Source organism: Geotrypetes seraphini, chromosome 15 (assembly GCF_902459505.1).
Source record: "Geotrypetes seraphini chromosome 15, aGeoSer1.1, whole genome shotgun sequence".
NCBI lineage: Eukaryota > Metazoa > Chordata > Amphibia > Gymnophiona > Dermophiidae > Geotrypetes > Geotrypetes seraphini.
Genome location: NC_047098.1, coordinates 58,785,904 through 58,810,894, shown reverse-complemented (window position 1 = coordinate 58,810,894; position 24,991 = coordinate 58,785,904). Strand labels below are relative to the sequence as shown.

The 24,991-nt window shown below is 43.1% G+C and overlaps 1 protein-coding gene across 6 annotated transcripts in view; it reads right to left on the bottom strand.

Moving 5' to 3' along the window:
• AUTS2 (activator of transcription and developmental regulator AUTS2) overlaps positions 1–24,991 on the bottom strand; it is a 1,593,647-nt gene that overhangs the window by 539,104 nt on the left and 1,029,552 nt on the right. For all 6 annotated transcript variants that reach the window (XM_033921209.1, XM_033921212.1, XM_033921211.1 and 3 more), the window contains one exon: positions 9,619–9,648. In XM_033921209.1, coding sequence (XP_033777100.1) covers positions 9,619–9,648 — 30 coding nt within the window. The remainder of the gene's footprint in view (positions 1–9,618; positions 9,649–24,991) is intronic.

Here is a 24,991-nt window from a genome sequence, read left to right as displayed (position 1 = left end):
TGAGTTCCTGCTGAACTGGAGCGTAGGCAGGTAGGGCTGGTTTCGGTTGGGGCACTGGTCTTTGACCGAGGGGCATGATGGACCGATTGTCTGACCCAGCAGCGGCAATTCTTATGTTCCAATATATTCTCTGCCACAATCCTTTCTCAGTGTATTTTATCTCCCTACTCTCTGTAAACTCAACGTCCTTCCACCCCTTCCCTTCCTCATCAAGCTGTTTTACAGTTTTCTACATTCTGCACTTTCTACTCCATTATCCATTGATCACTGACTCTTGACTATCTTTAAACACCTTCTCAAATCTGAGCTGCTTCTTCCTGCTTTCCCCATTCTGCCATCTGCTCATTCAGTTGGATTTCTTAACTCTCCTTTTTTATTATGCTGTATAAATGTTGCTTATTTCCATCGATTTCTCCTGCTGGTAACTATCTTTCCCTTGCCTGTGAATAATATGAATCACTCATCTTCAGCTCTGGCTCTTTTCTGTTCAAATATCTCCCTTTTTTAAAAGCTCTCTGCTATATGTTTAGGGTCTAATATTTTATTTTAATTTTAAATGTCATAAAATAACATTGTGAAACTTTTTTTTATCAAGCCACATTTAGGGCTCCTTTTACAAAGGTGCGCTAGCGTTTTTAGCGCATGCTACCCAAAAAACTACCGCCTGCTGAAGAGGAGGCGATAACGGCTAGCGTGCGCGCTAAGGCCCTAACGCACCTTTGTATAAGGAGAACTTAGGGTTTTTTTTTTTTAATTGCCAGCCACTGCAGTAAAAGCTCCAACGCTCATAGAATTCCTCACAGAGTGTCGGAGCTTTTCCCGAAGCAGCTGGCGATACAAATCCCTATCACGGCTTGATAAAAGGGGGGCCTATATGAAGGAATTCTCACTTATACCAGGAAATCATAAGTATTATGCTCAGGGTTTTATTATTTTCTGGAATGCTGCCACTCAATACATAGGAACACCCACACTCATACTTCACATATGTCAATATAGGTATGGGACGGATGCTATTAAAATTTATAGACCATCATTGGCAGGTAGCTTATAAATGTTTTGCCAAGAAAAAAAAGGCTTCCATTTGCCAATTGATGAAGCTGAGTTATCTGACTTTGGTGTGTCTTAACAGTAGGCGAACACTTTTTCTATTGGTTATAGCAAAATTATAGAGATTATTAGGAACAATGAAAACACTTAATAATTACAAAACTCATATCAGATATGAGGTATGAAATGTAATGACTTTGACACAAACCCCCCCCAAAAAAAAAAAATATGTTGAGAAATCACTGGATTTTACTTCTAGTGATGGATTACAGGAAATTGAGGATAATTCAGAATACGGCTGTCCGATTGAATTTTGGTTTGAAGAAGAATGACCACATTAGTCCTTACTATCCTTTGCTGCACTGGCTACCGTTGGAGGCACGGATATTATTTAAATTTTCTTGTATCTGTTTTAAGCGGTTCATAGACAACAGCGCGAAAGACAAAAGCGCACGCCGACAATTGAGCGAAGCGCGCGCCGCCGCGCCACACAAAATTACAGTTTTTAGGGGATCCGACGGGGGTTTTTGTTGAGGAACCCCCCCCCCATTTTACTGAATAGACATCGCACCGGCGTTATGGGGGGGTTTGGGGGGTTGTAACCCTCCACATTTTATTGTAAACTGAACTTTTTCCCTAAAAACAGGGAAAAAGTTCAGTTTTCAGTAAAATGTGGGGGGTTACAATCCCCCACAACGCCCCCACAACACGGCGCAATGTCTATTAAGTAAAGTGGGGGGTTCCCCCCCACACACCCCTGTCAGAGCCCTAAAAACAGTAATTTAGAGCAGTGCGGCGGCGCGCGCTGTGCTCAATTGTCTGGGCGCACCTTTGTCCCGGCGCGCTTTTGACCTGACACCGTTTTAAGCTGATATTAGGGCTGTCTCCAACTTACCTTCTCTCACACTTTGTGCTGTATATTCCGACGAGGGAAACTAGAAGTTTACACTTATTTGCTTACTTAAAAACTAATGGTTGTAGATACAAGACTTTTTTGGACAGGACCCTAGCGTTTCAAGCAGGTAAACAGCAGTCTTGGTTAGGTAAATGCATTTGTCAAGCTATGCTGTCTTATTGCTGTTTTTCAGAAAGCAATTAAGGAGACGCTGGTTGATAAATTCATCTCCTAACACAGGTCATCATTACTAAAAATTGTATTTTAAATAAATGTTTGTATTTTGTATCCTTTTACGAAGCACTTGTATTTCTATAACATTTCTGTATTTGGCTGGCTGCCCAGCTTTCTTTGGTGTAAACTGCCTCGAAATCTTTTTGGTTATGGCAGTATAGAAGAATAAAGTTATGTTATGTTATGTGCAGTGAGATTTGTGCTGTGAAATTATAAAAAGGGCAGTAACTATCAGGGGGACAATATTCAGACTACACGAATTAGCGAGGCTGACACCCAGAATTGGAGCTGAGCCCGGATAATTAATGCCAGGCCATTTCCAGTGACCGTTATTGAAAATCCAATCTATTTGTGGCCGCTAAAAACTTAGCTGTGGCCGGCTGTTTATAGCAGCCAAAAATAGACCAGCTCTTTAAGCAGCCCAATTTCACTGCTTGACTTAGCTGGCCAGTGGTTTGAATTGTGTGGATAGCCAGCTATCCACTAACTTCTAATATTCAGTGGCCATCTTGCGCTGATTAGCAGCGCTTAGCAGTGACATAGTGAGGGAGAGCGGTACCACTCACCCCCCTGCAATGCGTGTGCCCCCTTCCCTTTCCCCGTACCTTTTTAACTTCTCCGCAGTGAGCAGCACGCCCATGTCGGTGTCGGCTCGCCCTTTGGTGTCACTTCCTAGACGCAGGTCTCTGAGGTGACATCAGAGAGAGTGCTGATGCCAACACAGGCATAAATCTCGCATCGGGGAGTAAAAAAATGGTATGGGGGAGGGCGAGGGGGTGGGTGGGTCAGAGAGATGCTGTGCCCTTAGGAAGACCATGCCCAGGGCGGACCGCCCTCCCCCACACACACACACACTTACTGCACCATTGGCGCCTAGGCAGCTATGTGCTATTTAGACGGCCAAGAGTCATTTCTAGCTAGCTAAATAGCACTGAATATCGAGAAATAGGTTTGTCCAAGAGGTACACAATTGCAATATCACAATACAAAAGGTGGATACACAGACTGCCCGATGCTCAGCAGTATTTAGCCGCCTAAGGGGGAAGGTGTGGCTCACTAGTAGAGCTGCTACGCTAGGGAGACCAAGTTCCTGGATGCTGTAGGCGATTGCTTCCTGGAACAACTTGTCAAGGAAAATACAAAAAGAAATGCAATTCTGGACTTAATTCTAAATGGACTGCGAGGACCGGCACAAGGTGTATAAGTAGAAGGGACGCTGGGAAACAACGATCACAACATGATCTGCTTCGACCTGGTCGCAGGGGCAAAACATCGGTCCAGAATGACGTCCATGACATTGAACTTCTGAAAAGGGAATTATGAAGGGATAAGGCTCATGGTGAGGAAGAAGATTAAGAAGAGGATAAGCGCTGTAAAATCGCTAGAGCAAGCTTGGTCCCTTTTTAAGGACACAGTCACCGAGGTGCATAATCTATATATACCGCATATCAACAAGGGATCCAAGAGGAAAAAGTACAAGCATGGCTCACTGTAGAGTTAAAGGAAGCGATCAGAGACAAGAAAGCTTCATTTAAGGAATGGAAAAGGTCAAGAACGGATGAAAAATGAAATAAGCACAAACAACTTCAACGCAGGTGCCATAAGGCGTAAAAAGGGGCCAAAAGACACTACGAGGAAAAAATAGCCAAGGAGGCAAAAAACATCAAGCCATTCTTTCGATATATTAAGGGGAAATGACCCGCGAAGGAAGTGGTGGGACCGTTGGATGACCATGGAATAAAGGGAGTGCTAAAGGAGGACAAAGCAATCGCCAACAAACTGAACACATTTTTTGCGTCTGTATTTACCAAAGAGGATATACACAGGCTATATGTTGGAAACAAAGACAGGAAAAAGACAGATCAATAGGCTTAAGAGCGATAAATCCCCGGGACCATATGGCATCCATCCAAGGGTCATCAAGGAACTGAAAGGGACTATAACTGAACTGCTTCAACTAATAGCCAATCTGTCGATCAAATCGGGAAAAATTCCGGAAGACTGGAAGGTGGCAAATCTTCAAAAAAGGTTCGAGAGGAGATCCTGGAAACTACAGACCAGTGAGTCTGGCCTCGGTACCGGGAAAGATGGTAGAAGCACTGATAAAGGACCGCATCATTGATCACCTTGACGGACACGGTCTGATGAGGACCAGCCAGCACGGTTTCAGCAAAGACAGATCTTGTTTGACGAACTTGCTGCACTTCTTCGAGGGAGTGAACAGGCAGATAGACAAGGGTGACCCGGTCGATATTGTACATCTGGATTTTCAGAAGGCTTTTGACAAGGTTCCACATGAACGACTACTCGGAAAACTGTGAGCCATGAAATTGAGGGTGAAATACTCACATGGATTAAAAACTGGCTGGAGCATAGGAAACAGAGGGTGGAGGTAAATGGACAATACTCGGACAGGAAGAGCATCACCAATGGGGTGCCGCAGAGCTCGGTGCTTGGACCCATGCTCTTCAACTTCTTTATAAACGATCTGGACATTGGTATGACGAGTGAGGTGATTAAATTTGCGGATGATACAAAGTTATTCTGAGTAGTGAAGACACAGGGGGATTGCGAAGATCTGCAACGTGACATAATCAAGCTCGAGAAATGGGCATAGACATGGCAAATGAGGTTCAACATGGATAAGTGTAAAGTGATGCTTGTTGGTAACAAAAATTTCGTGCACAAATACAAGATGTCCGGGGCGATACTTGGAGAGACCTCCCAGAAAAGAGACTTGGGAGTTCTGATCGACAAGTCGATGAAGCCGTCCGTGCAATGCGCGGCGGCGGTGAAAAGGGCGAACAGAATGCTAGGAATGATAAAGAAGGGGATCACAAACAGATAGGAGAAGGTTATCATGCCATTGTACCGGGCCATGATGTGCCCTCATCTGGAGTACTGCGTCCAGCACTGGTCGCCATACATGATCGAAACATTCAAAATACTGAAGGAAATAGACTTAGCAGATAAAGACAGATTGTTCACCCTTTCCAAGGTAGGGAGAACAAGAAGGCACTCTCTAAAGCTGAGAGGGGATAGATTCTGTACAAACGTAAGGAAGTTCTTCATCCAGAGAGTGGTAGAAAACTGGAACGCTCTTCCGGAGTCTGTTATAGAGGAAAACATCCTCCAGAGATTCAAGACAAAGTTGGACAAGTTCCTGCTAAACTGGAACGTACGCAGGTGAAGTTGGACTCATTTAGAGCAATGGTCTTTGACCTGGGGCCCCCGTGTGAGCGGACTGCTAGGCACGATGGACCACTGGTCTGACCCTGCAGCGGCAATTCTTATGTTCTTATGTACAAGTCCCCGTTCCCCTTCCCTTTCATCAAGCCTAGTATCCTGTTTCCAACAGTGGCCAACCCAGGTCACAAGTACCTTGCAGAAACCGAAAGCGTAGCAACATTCCAGAGCTGAGATTGTGATGTCATAATGCCTCATTCCATCAATGACTAAGAGCCAACCTCATCAGTGATGTCACAATGGCTTGATTGTCCTATACTCAGTTCACATAATTGCCATAGTGGGACAGACTGAAGGTGTGGCTCACCAGTAGAGCTGCTGCCTCTGCACCCAGAGGTTCTGAGATCATATCCCAGTGCTGCTCCTTGTGACCCTGGGCAAATCACTTAATCCTCCATTGCCCACCATTTTGAATGTCAGCTTTGAAATGCCAAAGCCACAAGAAGGCAATATAAAAGTCTCCACTCCCTTTCCCTAAGTGCCAATATTTAGCATGAGATGGATGCTGAATATTAGCGGTTAGTGGCTAGTGAACTTCAAGCTGCTGGTTAGCTAAGTCCAGCGGCCAAATCAGGCCACTTAAATAGCTGCTCTATCTTCAGCCATTATAAACTTAGTTGGCCAACACTCAGATAAGATTTTAGCGGTCAAATAAAAGACTGGATATTCAGCAGAAACAGCCCAACATTGAATATCCGAGCTCAGCGCCAGCCCAGCTAACTCCCATGATCTGAATATTTTCTAGAAGAAAACAGGACTCACTGACGTGTAGGAATCTCTATTCCTTTGAAATTCTTTGTAACAGTCTGCAGCTTTTGAGAATCACATCATTAACCAAGAAATGCCAACATACTCGTAGGCCCTGCTGTATACTAACATGGCTAGAAGAATGTGGTGGGGTTGGAAGATGCAATGACTGTATTATGTTGATTATTGTTTAGGTGGACTGTTTGTTCATTTATATCCCGCCCTTACCGAGAGCAAGTTACAAACTTACATACACCATCAACAATACATACTCCCACAATACAAAACCTCCCATAATACAAGAAGTACAAACCCTAAAATACACAGGCGACCAGCACCTTATTATGTTCTTCGCCTTTTCATTAATAACACAGTCTCAGACCTTATCTTTCATCTGGCAAAAAAGGTGCATTGCCTCAGAAATAAGTAGCATAAAAGTAGTATGTGTGCAAACACGCATGTATATGCTAGAATTCTAAACCTTTAAGTGCATAACTGAGACATAAATGTTAGCACACAGCTGATAGAATTACCCCCATATGGATATTACACATAAATAATTAGAACAATGGCATATATCCAATGTTTTGGATCTGCTACTTTAGTCGCCTATTCCCAGAGAAAGTTACAAATGTACATAAATGCCCAAATTCCACCTAAGCGCTATTTTGTAAATACTCATATCTTAGAGAGCATGTATTTGATAGGTAGGCATATTCATAGGTGGAGTTTGGGCAGAGTGTGGCAACTTATAGACCACTATATTGAGACACAAGTATCTTGCACCAGCTCTTTGACTGGCAGAAGGGCTTGTGCCCATGTTAATGTAAATCATATTTATTAAATTTTAAATACAAACAAAATAGTAAAAAAAAAAATCATTTTAAATACAAGAAGAAACCCAACATTTACAGAGTTAATATATAAGAAACAATATCACTAAAAGCAAATATACCCAATTCCCTCCCCTTTTTCCCCACTTTAGAACTGTAATTAAATATTAAATAATATGCGACTGCGAGTGTGTGGCGTTAATGTATCTAAATAAGATTACCAAATAGTAAAAAATTGCCTTCCCTGTCTAGTGTCCCATTCTGATAATTGTAGACTTTCCAATGTTAAAATGTGTAACATTCTAGAACATTCTTAAGGGTCCAATCCAAAGATAAAGTATGACTTTCAAACCTGATAAGATTGTTCTTTGAAGAAAGCCTTTTAGGCCTCTTGGAATAGGATGTTTAACATCAAAAATTCAAAATGTATTATAACTATTGCAATGCCAATCAATTCCCCACATTTGCTCAACTTAGGAAAAAACAACATTCCAACATTGGCGTATCAAAGGACATGTCCAAAACATGTGAGATAAATTAATAAATAAATTGCATACCACATCCCTTTACAGAATAGACACCACCCAGATGCCCTCTGGGAATTGATATAATAATAATAATAACAGTTTATATACCGCAGTACCGTTAAGTTCTATGCGGTTTACAAAAGATTAGTGAAGTACAAGTTGAGTTGACGTACAAGTTGAGTTAACTTAAGGGATGTGGGAACAATGGGGAGAAAGGGCAGGAACACCGTTAGAGAGGGGAAAGAGAGAAGTGGGTCAGCTGTCTAGGTATTTCAGGAATAGGTGAGTTTTGAGGCGTTTCATGAATACCTCATAAGTGGTGGGCATTAGGAGTTGTTCTAGGTCTTTACCCCATAGAGCAGCTTGATGTGAGAGAAGGTGCTCATGGTGTTTTTTTAGTTTGCATCCTCTAACCGGGGGAGAAACGAAGTGCAAGTGGGAGCTTCTCTTGTGTTTGTTGGCTGAGAAGGAGAAGAGGTCAGTGATGTATTTAGGGGTTAGACCGTAGAAAACTTTAAAACAGAGGCAGGCAAACTTAAACTTTACACGAGGTTCCATCGGCAGCCAGTGTAGCTGTTTGAAGTATGGCGTGATCAAACTTCTTTAGACCGAAGATTAGTCTGACCGCAGTGTTATATATATATATATATATGTAAATATATATATATATATATATATATATAGGCCCACTGTTATAAAATTATCCCCATGGGGCTACCTGTAAATATTCTGTCCATTTCTTTGGATTCTCTGGGGAACTGTCTATTCAGTTTCCATTTCAGTTAAAAAATTATGTTCAGGAATAGGGTAGATAGATAAACATATTGCCCATGAACAATGGAAAGTACAGTTTCATATGGCTCTTCTCTTACTTTTATTGAGTCCTATCATTATGCTCCTATCATTCCAATTTCTCTGGAAAATGAATAACCTATTTACAGCTGTAACTCTATTAAGTGCATACGACAGCAAAGAAATTTATGCAATTTTAAGAAAATGCTGAAAAAACATTTTTCTGAAGGATGAAATAAGGGACCTAAACTGGTATGTGTCTAGGGGAGGCGCTGGTAGCCTCTTTGCGATTTTTATGGGGTTTTATATTATTTGTATGTGTTGTGATGTTTGACATTATTGAAACATAGGTGATTTTGATTACGTTTGTATCTTATTGTGATCCGCCTTGGAAAAGGCGGGATATAAATAAATAAAGTAAAGTAAGCAGATTCTGTCAATGATAGAAATCAACCAATTAATTACAAACAAGCAGTGTACTCTTAATTCCTCCACTTACCTGGCACTTACCTGAACACTGTTTATTGGTCAATGGTCACCCATGCCAAGGAAATGGAGGTGAAAATGAGAGAGCCCACAAAATAATCAAACATTTACACATTTTTTTCCTGTTCTTAGATATCAACAACCACTCCATAAATACAAATTGAGGGTGAACACCTGGATTGCGAGGGTCAGTTTCTAATTTAGTGGAACCTTGGTTTATGAACATAATTCGTTCCAGAAGCATGCTCGTAAACCAAAGTGCTCGCATATCAAAGCAAGTTTCCCCATAGAAAGTAAGGGAAACTCGCTTGATTCGTTCCACAGACCCCCCCCCCCACCGTGCCCCACGAGGCCACCGGTGCTGCTCGCTTCCACCCCATCACATCACATCCCAAAAAGACCCCACCTCCACCCCAGAGGCCACTGGCGCCTACCCCCGAGTACCGGCATCGCCCTCCCCCTCTCACGAACCCCCCCCCCCCCGAGAACTGGCATCGCCCGCCCGCCCAAACCCAAACCCAAACCTTTACCGCGATCTGGCATGGGCACACAGCACCAACCCACAGGACATGCCAGTGCCGGAAGATGCTGCCTCTTGCCGCTGATCTCTGCTGCTAACCCAAGCCCTGCCAGCACTTTACATTTAAACATCAGCGAAACATTTGAAATAACGCACATGGTGCACTTTGCATAACATTCAGCTATACCCAGTATAGCACTACTCACACATTTTCACGCAGGATAACAGTGATCAGCTAAGTCTTAAGTTACAAGCTTGGGGTGTTAACACGTGCAATCTTTTTCTTACCTTCTCCCCCTGGTCACTGTCACTGTCACACTGAAAAATGTAAAGAAAAGAGAAAAATTAATATATTTTCTCCACTCCCACCATTGCATTTCTTTTTCAACACCTCTGTACTTAACGATGGTACTTTTCAAAATCCATTTACCCTGATAAAAAGGCTGTCTGAAATAAAATGCCTACTTTTCTTTGGGTACAAGTGCTAAGAGGTCAGGGGAGACAGTGATGTCTGTAGCTTTGTCATTCTATGAAGTTGCATATGTTATACTTCACATTGCGTACAGCCTCTGGTTAGCCTTTCCTGGGAAATTTTCAAACGAAAGCATTTCCCCATTAAGAATTGCTGCAAAGTCCCTATATATGTGGAACTCTATCATCATCCTCATTAGATTTTATACCACTTTTGTTGACTAGTCCATTTAAAGAAAAAGGAAAAAAAAACATCCAACAATAATGATAGAAACTAAAAGAAAATACCAACTAGAAATTCCTAAATCAGTCCACCCAGTGGCGTAGTAAGGGGGAGGGTAGTCCGCCCCGGGCGCCGTCTTGGTGAGGGCTTAAGAACCCATTGTCCTCTCCTTCCCGGCCTCCCACCGCCGCGTGTGCACACGGCTTCCCTTCCCCCATACCTCTGTAACATTCCTGCCGTGAACAGAAACCCTCAACCTGCTATCGTGCCAGTGTTGGCTCTTCCTCTGACATCAAGTTCCTGCTAAACCAGAACGTACACAGGTGAGGCTGGACTCATTTAGAGCACTGGTCTTTGACCAAAGGGCCGCCGCGTGAGCGGACTGCTGGGCCCGATGGACCACTGGTCTGACCCAGCAGCGGCAATTCTTATGTTAATAAAATTGGTACATCAGGGGATAAATGAAATTGTACACATATACAAGCCAGGACATACACTGAGATCTGACAGTTGAATGTTGTTGTAGGAAGACGCAAAGAGGTCCATTATGCTAATACAGCAAAGTCCTCCTTTTCATTGGCTGGCCCAGTTATGTGGAATGATATGCCTGGGAATTTACATTTATGTGATCATGTTGTGAGGTATAGGAAATTGTTAAAAACTTACCCCTCCCCCCCCCCACCGCCAACTCGTACACACACACACACCTTTTACAAAGCTGTGTTAGGCTCTTTTTTATCGCCAGCTCTTGATGCTCATAGAATTCCTATAAGCGTTGGAGCGAATACCGCCACGGCCAGCAATAAAAAAGCCTAACGTGGCTTCATAAAAGTGGGCCTTATTTCTTTGTCCAGGTATTTAATTAAAAAGAAGAGCTATGAACTTGGTGAGCTTTCTGACTGTATCATTATTACAGCTTAAGGGCGATGTTCATTTGGTCAATTGATTATGCATATTTTATTGTCAACCACCTAGGTTTTAGGCAGATAATGAATATTTTAAATAAAATAACCAGCCAGGTTAACTGCATAAATAGAACCTCATAAAAGCCGGTTCCAGAAGCCCAGAAATTCAATGCCAGGGCTCACTGATTGCTACCAGCTAAACTATCAAGTTCCATATTTATATGCAGTACCCCCCCCCCCCCCCGCAAATTCACAATTCGGAGTTTGCGGCTTCAGTCCTCCTGCTGCTTTCACCATTGATTATTTATTAGCGCGGCCACTGCGAGGGAGATTGGGGAAGGGGAAGAGAGAGGAGATCGGAGGCAGTTGCCAAGGTAGAGCGCGCACACGCGAAGGAGCCTTTCCAGCCGACGGCAACCAAAACAGAGAAGCCAGAAACAGAGCGGGGAGGTGGGCCCTAAAGGAAATCAGGCATTTTTGGACCACATCCATTTTTTGCAGATTTTCACAATTTGTGGGGGCTCCTGGAATATAACCCCCGTAAATTTCGGGGGAGTTCTGTACTGCCAAATCCTTGTTAGAACACAAAGCAGATTATGATAGAGCAACCAGTAAATTCAACTGGGAATTATTGTTTCAGGAACACAATTAAATTGTGAACCTGACAGGATAATAACCAGAACATCTGAATGTAACTCAAGCTGCTACTGATAAAGGTATGTCGAGCTCTACGCTTGTGGAGATGGTGCGGTATACAAACCTAAGGTTTAGTTTAGTTTAGTTAAATCCACTTACCGGTCAATAAATAAGTTTGGTAAAGAAAATCTGGGTCAGAGACCCTCTGAATGCTTTCTTTAGGCTGATACAAATAGCTTCCCCCCTTCCCTGATAATTTCCCTCCAGAACTTAATCATCTGGCCATATGATGCTTAAGGTTCCATGAAGGCTCCTGCCGAATGACTTCCTAGCTCTGTCTCTGGGTTTTCTAACTAGAATCACTTCTTTCTCCCTCAAGGAGAAAAAAAAATACAGATGGTAAAGCTCAAGCTGTGTTCCATCTGCTCATCATATCATCAGAGAGTCTGTCTAATTGTGCCATGCTCACAACTTGAACTTAAAACCACATGTCCAAAAGAGGAAGGAAACTCCACATTTCAGAACCATTTCCCCCAAGATACGACGAAAAAATCAAGGCAGATGGATACAGAATGACTTGCCCAAAGTCATACAGGTATCAGCAGCAGAGCTTGGACTGGAAATCAAGAATTTTAGAAGTCTGGTTCTTTGTTTTAGCTGCCAAATCACACCTCTGCAATGCAGGTGGAGAAAATGAAATGATGCTCTGGGTTGGGTGGAGAGGGTAGGCAGGGGGAAGCTGAATTAATTCACACTTTTGTTTAGCCTGTATTTATGTACTGACTGATTTGGACAGAAATCCACTGTCCTGGAGGAAAGCCAATAAAGAGTGTTACTGCAATATTCCCCGTCATTTGCAGTCTGCCTGTTTTTCCATCAATCAGCTGGAACTGCATGGGAACTACCGTTACATGAATATGACACAAAAGACAAAATCAGATCTCTAAAATATAATGGTTACGCTTTTTCTTAAGCTAAGTGGAATTACAACTGAATTCCTTGTTACATCCCCATGAGCAGACAATGAGAATGGCCACTGTTATGTCAAACAGTAATGGCTGACCTATCGCAATGGCTGACAACGTTCACATTCGTTTTTTGGGGTTGGGTTTTTTTTATTCTTTATTCATTTTGAAGCCAAGAATAATAGCACCTCCCCATAGTTATATTCAAAAAGTGCACTCAAATTAAGAAATTAAAAATATGTTCCAACCCACCCTGGATGTGTATGACCAAAGAGCAAAATCAACAATCACTCTTTGCAAAACTTTGTCAATGGCTCCCAAATCTTCAGAAACTTTTTGTAATGTCCCTGTTGTATAGCCATAATACGTTCCATTTTAAAAACACGACAGAGACTCCCACCAAAAGGTATAGTTCAATCTATCCCAGTTTTTCCAATTCCTTAAAATAAGCTGTATGGCAACCCCTGTCATAATAAAGAGAAGTTTATTATTGTGAGATGATATTTGGCTTTTAGCTCTCATCATAGTGCCAAATAGCACAGTGTCATATGTTAGTGCCACTGGATTTTCCATTACTTTGTTTACCTGATCCCAAATGGATCTTCAAAATTGATGTATCAAGGGACAATAATATAATAAATGATCCAATGTCCCAGGTTCAAGACTTGGAACTATCTAATTTCTGTAATCTCACCGGAGTCCAACACGCTCTATGTAACAAGAAAAACCACGTTTGTCTCATAGATGCAGATACCGTACATCTCATCCTCCAAGTCCAGATTCGTGGCCATTGAGACGCAGTAATTTGATGCTTTATCTCAATGCTCCAAATGTCACGAAGACCAGTTTTTGGTTTCTTATTCAAAAATCCAGATATTAATTTATACCACTGAGCGGCCTGGTGACCCAGGAAATCTGCCTGGAAGCACAGGAATGGCAAACTATACTGATTTTTAAGATTTTTCCAGTCAGGGAACCCCTCCTGAATGGCCTGCTTCAACTGCAACCACCTATAACTTTGAGTTTTAGCAATACCAAATGTTTGTTGCAGTCGTGAAAAATCAAGCAGCTTTCCCTCATAAATTACATCACTTAGAGTACATATGTCCGCCTTCATCCAGTGCTTCCAGATGATCTTAAACCCGCCAATTTGAATCTTTGATAACTACCTGTCCTGTATCATCCCAACATGGCAACATATCCCACCAAGCCAAAGAGATGAGCTCATGGAGGATCACAGTTCAAAAAACACAGATCGTACAGCAATATTGATAGCTAACGCAGACCTTATATCAGACAAGGAAGAGCATTTTCAATTGGATGTCTAAGTCTGAGTTTGGACGTTTTGGGAAACACCTCCCCAAAACCCTGTAAAGAAAAGGACCATTTTCAACACAGAAAAAATCTTTTATTTTCAAAAATTGCAATTTCTAGACATTTTTGCGCACAATGAATCCATCTTTTAGGATTATTATTAAAAAAAAAAATTGTTCATAAGAAAAATACACACAAATAAGTAACCAACAATCAGGTTTTCAGGATTTCCCCAATGAATATACATTGAAAGCAGCGCATGCAAATAGATCTCATGCATATTCATTGGGGAAATCCTGAAAATCCAATTGGATTATGGATCGAGGACCAAAGTTGCCCCTATCTGCCCTAGAGGGCCTCTCTGTTCTTTTTTTTTTTTTTAATATCATGTTTATTGAGACAGGGAACAGCCGGGCAGCACCAGCCCACCATAACACAACAAGACTTGCAGGTTGTCATACAATATCAACAGGAGCAAAACAGTATATAGAACAGTCGCAATGAGAGAAATGACAATGCAAGCTCTAACAAGGTCAAAACACAAAGTGTGAACAGCTCGCAGCCCCCATCCATTTTGTAGATGTAATCACCAACCAGAATCCCCAAACGATGGGCCTCTCTGTTCTGCTCAGATGTCTGTGTGGCCACCTGAAGCTGTCATATAGGCTAGAAAATATATTGTTTCTTCCACATCTTTGGCATGATGTGATATTACGCATACATAATTCATCTTGACTTGTTCTTGTCATTTTCAGGGCACAAGACGGTAGAAGCCTGCCTAACGGTGGCCTTGACCCTAACTACTGGAGTTAACATTGAAGCCCCAATCCAGACCATTCACATCTATCCAGTCATGATCAGGACGTACACTGGAGAAGTCTGCCTAGCACTTGTCTCAGATATAATACAATACAATTTTTATTTGTATACCGCCAATACCTCTTTGAAGTTCACAGCGGTTCACAAACAGTAAAAATATTAATATTAGGTGCTTGGAAACTTCCCTATTTGTCCAACAGGCTCACAATCTAACGAAACCACCTTTATAAAACAATTATTTACATACTAAATATATTACAAAGAAGAAAAAGCCAATAAATTAATGTTCACAGTCCCCAAAAAGATTAAAAATGAAAAACAAAATATCAACATTAATCCAAAAACAAAAATGAACAAAAGTTTCAAGTTTAATTAAAATTTATAAAAATCGAGTGTCCCCTGATGCAGGCAGTTTGTTGCAGAAACATGTTGGGCTTTTATTAAAACATGGGACCATGCAAACACTTATTTTTTTTAAATAAACTTTTTTAGCCTGGTTCTGGCTGGTTCTTTTGGCTGTTATTTTCTTGATTCCTGGATGACTTTATGGGAACCACGCTTCTTTTCTCAGGCTGCACATTCATCTGATGAATGAAACATAGCTAAAAACAGCTAATCACAAACACTCTTAATTTGAGTTAATAACATGGTGATTGCCTATCATAAGAACATAAGCTTTGCTTTACTGGGTGAAAACAAAGGTTCATCTAACCCAGTATTCTGATTCCAACAGTGGCCATCCAGGTCATAAGTACTTGTAAGAATCCCCATAAGCTGCAAACATAGAAACATAGAAGATGACAGCAGAAAAGGGCTACAGCACATCGAGTCTGCCCACTCTGCTTACCCACCCCCTGTGTCTATGCCCTAATGATCCAATTTCCTTATTTTGACCCTCGTAGGGATCCCACATGGGTATCCCATTTATTCTTAAAGTCTGGCACGCTGTCTGCCTCGATCACCTGCACTGGAAGCTTGTTCCAATGATCAACCACTCTCTCTGTGAAGAAATACTTTCTGGTGTCACCATGAAATTTTCCACCCCTGAGTTTAAGCGGGTGCCCTCTTGTGGCCAAGGGTCCCTTGAGAAAGAAAATATCATCTTCCACTTCGACACTTAAATGTTTCGATCATGTCTCCCCTCTCCCTATGTTCCTCAAGAGTGTAGAGCTGCAATTTGTTCAGTCTCTCTTCGTATGAGAGACCCTTGAGCCCCGAGATCATCCTAGTGGCCGTCCGCTGAACCGATTCAATTCTGCGCACATCTTTACTGTAATGTGGCCTCCAGAATTGCAAAGTTCCATGCTATCAAAGAACTGACTAACCTACTGAAGAAGGTTATAAACTAGAATCATTTGGGTAGGGTGATCAAAGCTCCTAGGTGAGTATAAGCCCTCAGGTGAATGAATCACTAAATACCTCTAAACAAATACATAAAGGAGACAATATCTGGAAAGCAGTATACACTAGTGCTGCACAATTCAGGAAAAAAATTTTTTTGATTTGATTCGATTCAGCCTATTGAATCAATTTTTCGATTCGATTTTCCTGCCTAATTGGGTGTTTTTGGGTTTGTTTAGTTGTTTTGTTTTTTTTCAAACATCCTGGTGGGTTTATTTTATAGCATCTTCACCCCCTTTGCCCTCTCCTACCCACACTGGCGCTGTGGTGGAAATAAATAAACAAACAAAAAAGACTTTTCCTCTCTCTGTTAAATCCTAGCTCACGTTCACGATCTAACACCAGCTCTGACATTTCAAATCTGACAAATTGTAATCACAAACAGAAAATTAAATTATTTTTGCTACCTTTTGTTCTCTGGTCATTATTCAAATCATGTTGGTCTCATGCTCTGATTGTCTTCTGATAACTTGCTTGCCAGGGTCTCCTGCCCATTTGTCATTTTCTTCTTTCTCAGTGCTAACCATCCATCTTCCATCTCTGTCCTCCCCTTCCTTTTTTCCTTCCCTCTCCCAGCCTGCCTCCCCATGAAGGCCTGCACCCTCTGAAGGCATGCATACCCCCCCCAAAGAGCTACCTGGCCTCACGGTCTTACCTTTACTTTAATTACAGCAGCGGAGCAGCCTGCAGAAAGGATTGCCGGTGTTTTAGCTATCCTTGCAGGCTTCTGTCGTCTTCAGAAGCACATTCACTCTGCCACGATCCTGCAGGGCCGCCATCAGGGCAGTACTACCAGTCCTGCATTCAGGGGCCAGGAGGTGACAGGGGGCCCGGGCTCCCCCAGGGTCCTAGGCAGTGTTCCCTCTAAGGCAGCGGTCTCAAACACGCGGCCCGCGTGTGGCTCTCCAGGTTTTATTTGTGGCCCGTGGTCTGGAGGCGATCATTCTCTTCCTTTTGGAGCAGCAGCCGGCTCTTTTGTTCAAAGCCACGGGTTGGGGGCTCCTTGCGCTATCCACTTCTGCATCGGAAGCCTCTCTGACATCACAACATCAGAGATGCTTCAGACGTCGGCGATTACGAGTTTGGGGGGGGAGGGGGGTCCAGGGTTCCGACAGGAGGAGTTGGGCATCCTCCTGTCGGCGATTACGAGTTTGGGGGGGAGGGGGCTCGGGGTTCCAACAGGAGGAGTTAGGCATTCTCCTGTCGGTGATGGGACAGGCGGCCGCAACAACCGCGGCCGCTATACATATTGCAGCAGGGAGATCCCTTGCTGCCATAAGTATAGCGGCCGCGTCTAATTTAACCCGACTCTCTAAAGACGCCGGTTACAGAATCGGCGTTTAGTATAGGACGCCTCTCCCGGGCGGCCTGCCTGGGGAGCATTTTTTTTAAAAAAACGTGCATCCCGATTGGCTGATTAGACAGCTGTAGGACGTCTACAGCTGCCTAAAATCGGGACGCACTTTTGGAGAATCAGGGCCTCGGTGTACAGAGGCTGTCCCTGGGCTTGTTTTCCTGGACAGCGGAAGCAGGAAGTTGTGTGACCACGCATACGGTACTGTACCAGTACTCTGGATCACCAAGACATGCTTGCCAAATAGTGCCTTATTTTCGGGGGGGGGGGGGGGGCTTATATTTCCCAGGTGGGGAAAAAAAGGGGGGTGTCTTACTAAAGGAGGAGGTCCTATAATGGGGGAAACACGGTAGTAATACTAGAAGAATATATGGAGCCTAGATTTGATACCAAAATTTGAGCTTACTCCCAAGATGTGCATGCAATTCATTGGCTAGAAAGCCAAATAATGTCAGTAAATGTTTGTTAACAACCAATTATTTCTCTTAATTGGTACCCATTAAAATTTGCATGTACATCTGGCTGTATGCTATTCCATAATTCCTAATTAACCTCCCACCCCCCATACACACACACCTTTTATAAAGCTGCACTGTCGAGCAGCATGAGCTAAATGCCGAGCCGCCCATAGGAATAGAATGGGTGGCTCAGCATTTAGCTCATGCTGCTCAGCAGTACAGCTTGAAAAAAACAGGGGGGGGGGGTAATAGCATAACAACTCAAAAGTGGTCATAGCCACAAGAGGGTGTTAGGGGTGATCTGAAAAATTTTGTGCTTTCTTACAAAATACTGCCTAACTTGGGAGCCAGTGTTTACACCATGTTTCAGGAGGCTAAGGGCTAGATTCACAAAGCAAACCGATCGGTTTGCGACCCCTTTACGAGCAAATTTCCTTCCGGCCTGATTCACTTACATCTCCTTTGATCCGCTTGGAATCCATGCATGCAAATGAGGTGAAACGCATGCAAAGTAGGCAGGGACGCGATTCACAACACAATCAATCCAATGCGACTGGGCTGGCCGATCAACTGAAAAAGCAACTGCTGGGGACCAGTCGAAAACATCTTTCCAACTGGAAGCCCTGCTCTGCCCCGATCTTCCCTACGAATGCCGCCCTGCTCTGCCTCAATCTTCCCCGAATCTCTCCTGCCCTTCTCCGCCCTGCGAGCCCATGGTTTTAACCCGTGGGTTTAAAGCGGGATAAAACCACGGGCTCGCAGGGCTAAAAACTAAAAAGTTAAAAAAAAAAAAGGGTTGCGTCTCGGACGGGCATGCGCAGACTGTCTATAGATGGTCTGCGCATGCGTGCGGATCGCACAATAGCGATCCATGCAGACAGATGGGGGGCGTTCCTCCGATCGCCCCATCTGCATATTTTATCTTCCAGGATTTATCGGGCCTGATCGGGCAGGTTGATGAATCTAGCACCACAGGTTAGGTGCAGGAATCAGTGGACACCTTTTATAAAATCAAGCTATTGGAACTAACTGCATAGCAGGCAGGTGGGCTATAACAGTGATTCTCAACTCGGTGCTGGAGAACCCACTTGCCAGTCAGGTTTTTAGGATAGTCACAATGAATATGCATGAAAGAAATTTGCACATAATGGAGTAAGGATATGCAAATCAAGTTTATGCATATTCATTGTGGATCTCCTGAAAACTTGACCGTCAAGGAGGTACTCCAGCACTGAGTTGAGAAACACTGGGCTATAAGAACCGAAGCCCATCAGCTCTTCCTCTATGTACCAACGGATAAAAGATGAGATGGAGGTTTAACTTCTTTTTGTTGAAAACGAACAACTTGGTTGTTCCTGCAGTTTGTTCAATAAAAATCGATACAACTTAAAATCATGCAAATTTTTGAGCACCACGTACAGATTTCCCCCGTTTACACTTCTAAGTGCTAGTATTCGATAACTTATGTGCATAATTGGTTATCGAGTGACGGTGTCAACGAGGTTTGGAGGGAGAATCAATAAATAAGATAACCAGAATTACTGCAGGTTTCTGTAGGTTGAAAAGAGTGAAGTTGAAAACGAATTCCAGCAGAGAGATGAAAAGGAAGCAATTAGGCATATCAGTAAAGCAAAATTAACTTTTATCTGGTCAGTGCTATTTCCGTCTAACAGATGATGGACCACATGAGGAGTGAAAGAGTTAGATAATAGAATAATTTTGCCTGGTTGCTTTCCTCTCATTAAAAATAAAAAATTAAAAAAAATACTTTTTTTTTCCTTTAAACATCACAGCTGTATAGATGGATGGGATATGCATATGAATCCTTCCCCGAGGCTAGCTGGGGAAAAAATAAAAGCCTTACTGGGTAAAGGAAATTTTGACCTTTGTTCTGGCCCCTCAGGTCCATCAAACCATACTGCAAGTCTTCTATATAACATAGAAAACAGACTTTCCAGGCAATGTCATGGTGAAAAAACCAAATGAAATGAAATGCAGTACGAAAAGCTGTTAGTAGTCCCAACACGAGACTGCAGTTAACTATAACGAAAAACAGCCAGAAAAGCACAGTAAATCTGCAGGAATTGTTATTTCCCCTAAAGCGTTAAGCCTTCTGCCTCTAACAGTCCACTTCTAATTTCAAGGTCCACTTAATTGTGCATCAAGTAATTACTGCTATACCCAGAAGCCCCCTGTCTCCAGAGCTAAGCATATGGCGGAGGACTGAGACCTACTGGTGTCCATTATGAAAGCGGCATGGATGCCAAGCCAATTAAAAATGCTTCGACTCCCTTCACGACACACCGGTGACTGACAGCTCTGCGATCTGGCCAGCCACAGTGTCTGCCAAATTCGGCTCTGCTGACGCCCACATGGCGCTGGGAGAAGAATACTTCCCATCTCTTATGCTAAATTCCCATACTGACCCCGGGACTTCGCTGCAAGCGCAGCAGGAGCATGCCATCCAATTTACAGCTCCATCCTCGGGAGCCCTCCAGTGCCAGCCTCTGGTGGAGATAAATGATGGTCGGCCCCGTCCAGCTCATAAATTATACAGATGTACTAAGTGCATTGAGCAGAACAGCTTCGGCTTTCGGTTGCTGAGACCCAGCTTTTCAGCGCACACCGAAAGGAGCCTAGAGACCCACATACCTATTTCTCCCCTAAAAAAAAAAAAAAAGAAGATGGGAAGGGGGTGGGGGAGATTTGATGATGAACAATCAGACCCACACTGGCAGTGCTCTGAACTTCTGTTTCAAAACCAGTCTCATAGATAAAGCTTATAACCTTTGTCGTCTAATTAAAGAAAAAAAAAAAAAAAAAACACCAAAAAAACATGACAATCTGATTTTCTGAAACAAAGTGGGTTTATTATGCAATCTATATGTAATCCTAAAATCTACATTGCCATGTCATCTTAATGAAAAAGGCTTTATGGGTTCATTGGTAAAAATATCTACAGTATATCCCACTTTAATATTGTGCTTTGGTTTCCTAAGTATGAAAGAAATTCTTATTTTTTTTTCGTTAGAGGGCTTGAAAAAGTAACTGCAAGTGGTACCATTATAGCTAACAGGAAAGTGCTGTAACAGCTTTAACTCAATGCTTCCTTTACAAAGCCACGCATTTTTAGCGCCAGGGATTCTAGGAGCGTCGGAGCTGTTCCCGTGACAGCCGGCGCTAAAAATGCTAGCGGGGCTTTGTAAAGGAGGGAGGTAATAAATACAAATAAAACAAAACAAGAAAAAAATATAGGGCTCCTTTTATCAAGGTGCAGTAGGCGGTTAACGCGCGGTTCTACCGCCTGCCGCGCTAGTCATCAACACCTCCATTGACGAGGCGTTAGTTTTTTGGCTTGCCGCGTGGGTTAGCGACCCCAGCTCCAGCCCCCTTCTCCCACCTACCCCTTTTTTTCAGCCCCTACTTCCCTTCTTCTATTTGACCCCTTTTGCCTCTGAAGTGTGGTTTGGACCCTGGTCCAATGAAATCAGTTCCCATTTGCTCTGGAATACCGATAACATATCGTGTGCTGAGACGCTTCCCTGCTCGGCGGTTCTATTGTACTGCACATGCGTTATAATGTGGCACGGAAGCATGGAGGCACGAAGGCACTGAGTTTCAATCGTAGTGCACATGCGCTAACTAAGGTATTATTATTATAGATTTTTCAATAAGCTTGTCAAAGATAAATTAAATTAGTACAATAAAATAAGGTATCATTTTATTTTCCTTTCTTTGTTTTATTTCTATTTATTACCTTTAAAAGAGGACTAACATGGTTACCCAGTATTTTAGCAAATGTAAGCAACCATTCATATATAAGAATAGCCATACTGGATCAGACCAATGGTTCATCTACTGTAGCCTATTATCACAGTGGCCAATCCAGGTCGCAAGTAACTGGAAGAAACCCAAATAATAGCAATATTCCGGATCCCCAAAGAGTACCAAGATTCCATTTAGACTCTCAAAGTGTATCAAGATTCCGGCATCCCAAATAGCAACATTCCGGAACCTCAAAGAGTATCAAGATTCCATTTAGAATCTCAAAGAGTAGCAACATTCCGGATCCCCAAAGAGTATCAAGATTCCATTTAGACTCTCAAAGAGTATCAAGATTCCGGCATCCCAAATAGCAACATTCCGGAACCTCAAAGAGTATCAAGATTCCATTTAGAATCTCAAAGAGTAGCAACATTCCGGATCCCCAAAGAGTATCAAGATTCCATTTAGACTCTCAAAGAGTATCAAGATTCCGGCATCCCAAATAGCAACATTCCGGAACCTCAAAGAGTATCAAGATTCCATTTAGAATCTCAAAGAGTAGCAACATTCCGGATCTCCAAAGAGTATCAAGATTCCATTTAGACTCTCAAAGAGTATCAAGATTCCGGCATCCCAAATAGCAACATTCCGGAACCTCAAAGAGTATCAAGATTCCATTTAGAATCTCAAAGAGTAGCAATATTCCAGATCCCAAAGAGTACCAAGATTCCGGCATCCCAAATAGTCGCAACATTCCATGCTACCAGCTGGCATTTGTTCTAATCAAATGGCTTCAGTCTATGCTGAAAATGAATTTCTTCATGTGTCAAGCAGTAGACTGTAGCGCAATATACAACCCCAAGGAGAAAGAAATTTGGTTATTTCAATAATTTTGAGGCATTTTTCTGGATGGTCATCCTTCAACTGCCTTCTGGTTTTGATCTATGAGAATGCTCAAAATTAATCACAGATAGTTGTGATTATTTTGAGCATTGTTATAGAATATCACAGAATTGAAAATTGAATCCCCCAAAATTTATAGTGTTTGATCTATGAGAGACAGAGAAATCCTGAACCAAATTATTTATTCTATTGCTTTTAAAAACAAAAGTTGATTTTTTTTCCTTTTTCCTTTAGAAGGAGGGAGAAAAGGTTTCACAGACGGATGCTCAGGTTCAAATACTAAGGGCTCAATATTTAGCGAGTGGCAGCAGTCAGCATTTATTTAAACATTGACTGTCAGGCCCTGTCTAGAACTGGCACTGAATACCTGTGTCTTTGGTATATGAATATGCTAATATTCAGTGCTGAACCTGCATGGCTAATCAGGCATAGTTAGGACAGCTATTTAAGCAGTCCGCCAAGCCGGGTTAATTATGGGCACTGGTTTTCAATATCACCAGAATCTGCATACGTCCCAGCTCTGTCCCTAACTCCTCCTGTGAACTTGCTGGACACTAACTAACCCCATATTCTATATATGTCACCCAGATTTGGACATCCCGAATTGGAGTGCACGGCCAAAATGCACGCACATCTTAATTAGCTGATGAACAATAATTGGACACTAACAACTAATTCTTGACTTTAATTGGTGCCAGCTGGGATTCGCATGCTATTCTATAATGCAAGGCGCCCAGATCCCATAGTACGCAACTCAACAGGAGGCAATGGGAGAGGCATGGGCAGATCAAGGGCATTCCAAAAAGTTGCACATGTTGCTACTGTCCAACTTGGACACCAGCATCTATACCAAGTTTCAGCAGACATAAGTCTGGCACCCAAAGTTAGGGCGCTATGCTCACATCTACCCTCTCCTCTAGTCACTTCATTTGCTTCCTATTCATTTCCGCATACAGTTCAAGTCCTCTTATCGACTTGCAGCTCCTCAGTATTTCTCCTCTCTTATCTCTCCCTACACTCCTCCATGCGAACTACATTCATCAGGCAAGCCCCTCTTATCCGTACCCTTCTCCTCAACTGCCAACTCCAGACTCCGTCCCTTCTCTCTTGCTGCACCTTATGCCTGAAACAATCTGCCTTAGGTGGTATGTCAAGCTCCGTCCCTGGCAGTATTAAAACCTAGGCTAAAAGCCCACTTTTTCGAGGTTGCTTTTAACTCCTAACCTCAATATTTTGACATATTTCTCCTCTCCTTTCCTCACCCCCCTCCTCCGGGCCAGGTCTGTAGCTCAGTCTGCTTCTCTTACATCTCTCCCTCTCACCGCCAAGGTCTGGCATCTCTGTCTCTTTCTCTCTCCTTCCTGTCCATCTCTACCCCTCATGCTCTGGCATCTCTCTCTCCTCACCCTTCCTTTCCCTTTTATTTTCTTCCCTGATCTTCTTTTTCCATTTCTCTCTCTTCTCTTTCCTGCAGGTTGAGGCTGCTGCTTGTAATCTTCAGGCCTCCAGCAGCATCAGTGAGCTGAACACACTGCCTCCGGTGGCCTCTGCTTCAATTTCCTGTCCCTGCTGAGGCAAGACACTGCAGAGAGAAAGCTTCCTGACTGCCGAAGGCAGCATATTCAGCTCACTGAAGCTGCTGGTAGCCCAAAGATTGTAGTCTACAACATGGGAAGGGACCTGAGCACTGCGTGTGTCTCTCAAGGATGCTGCCCTGATGCCTGGACAAACAACAGATTTGTAAAAGTCGCTCAGAGGCCCAACAAAACGCTGAATAGGATGGCATATGGGGAAATCCGGACATATGGTATCCCTACCCCTGAGTCCCATCCATCTTCTGCTCTGTTCCCCCATCCCTGAGCTCTATCCATCTTCTGCTCTTTTAAGGGTTTCTGCTCCATTTGACATTTCTTCTTTGGGACTTGTCCTTAAGGGCCATAATGGCAAGCTGCAGTTCTGGGGTCTCAGATTTCTTAGCCAGTCACTTTCACAATCTCCAAAGCTCTATTCATCCTTGAAACCACTGGGGAGTCCATCAACCTCACTGGTGACAATTTCCCAAGTTATGCAATAACTACCTTCTTCTTTCTACTGCCCACTCACCTTTCTGGCCTATGGGCTCACTTCCTCAGGTGGTGTTGACAGTCATTGCAGAGTCAATGCCAGGACTCAGCAATGTTTTGGGTCTAGATGCCGGAGAGATCTCCCATCCTCTCCATGGCAACAACTCCACTCTATGACAACTCTGGGATTCTCTAGTTCCCCCCTCCCCCATGCCTGGTTTTCCACTCCTGCCAGCACAGTGACTGAGACACCCACTGCCGGCCGGCTTCTGAGCTCTTTTCTCTGCTGTGTCCCGCCTGCACGAGAACAGGAAATTGCATCACAGGAAGTGGGATGCGACAGAAAGAAGAGTTCAGGAGCCAGATGACAGCAGGAGTGTCAAT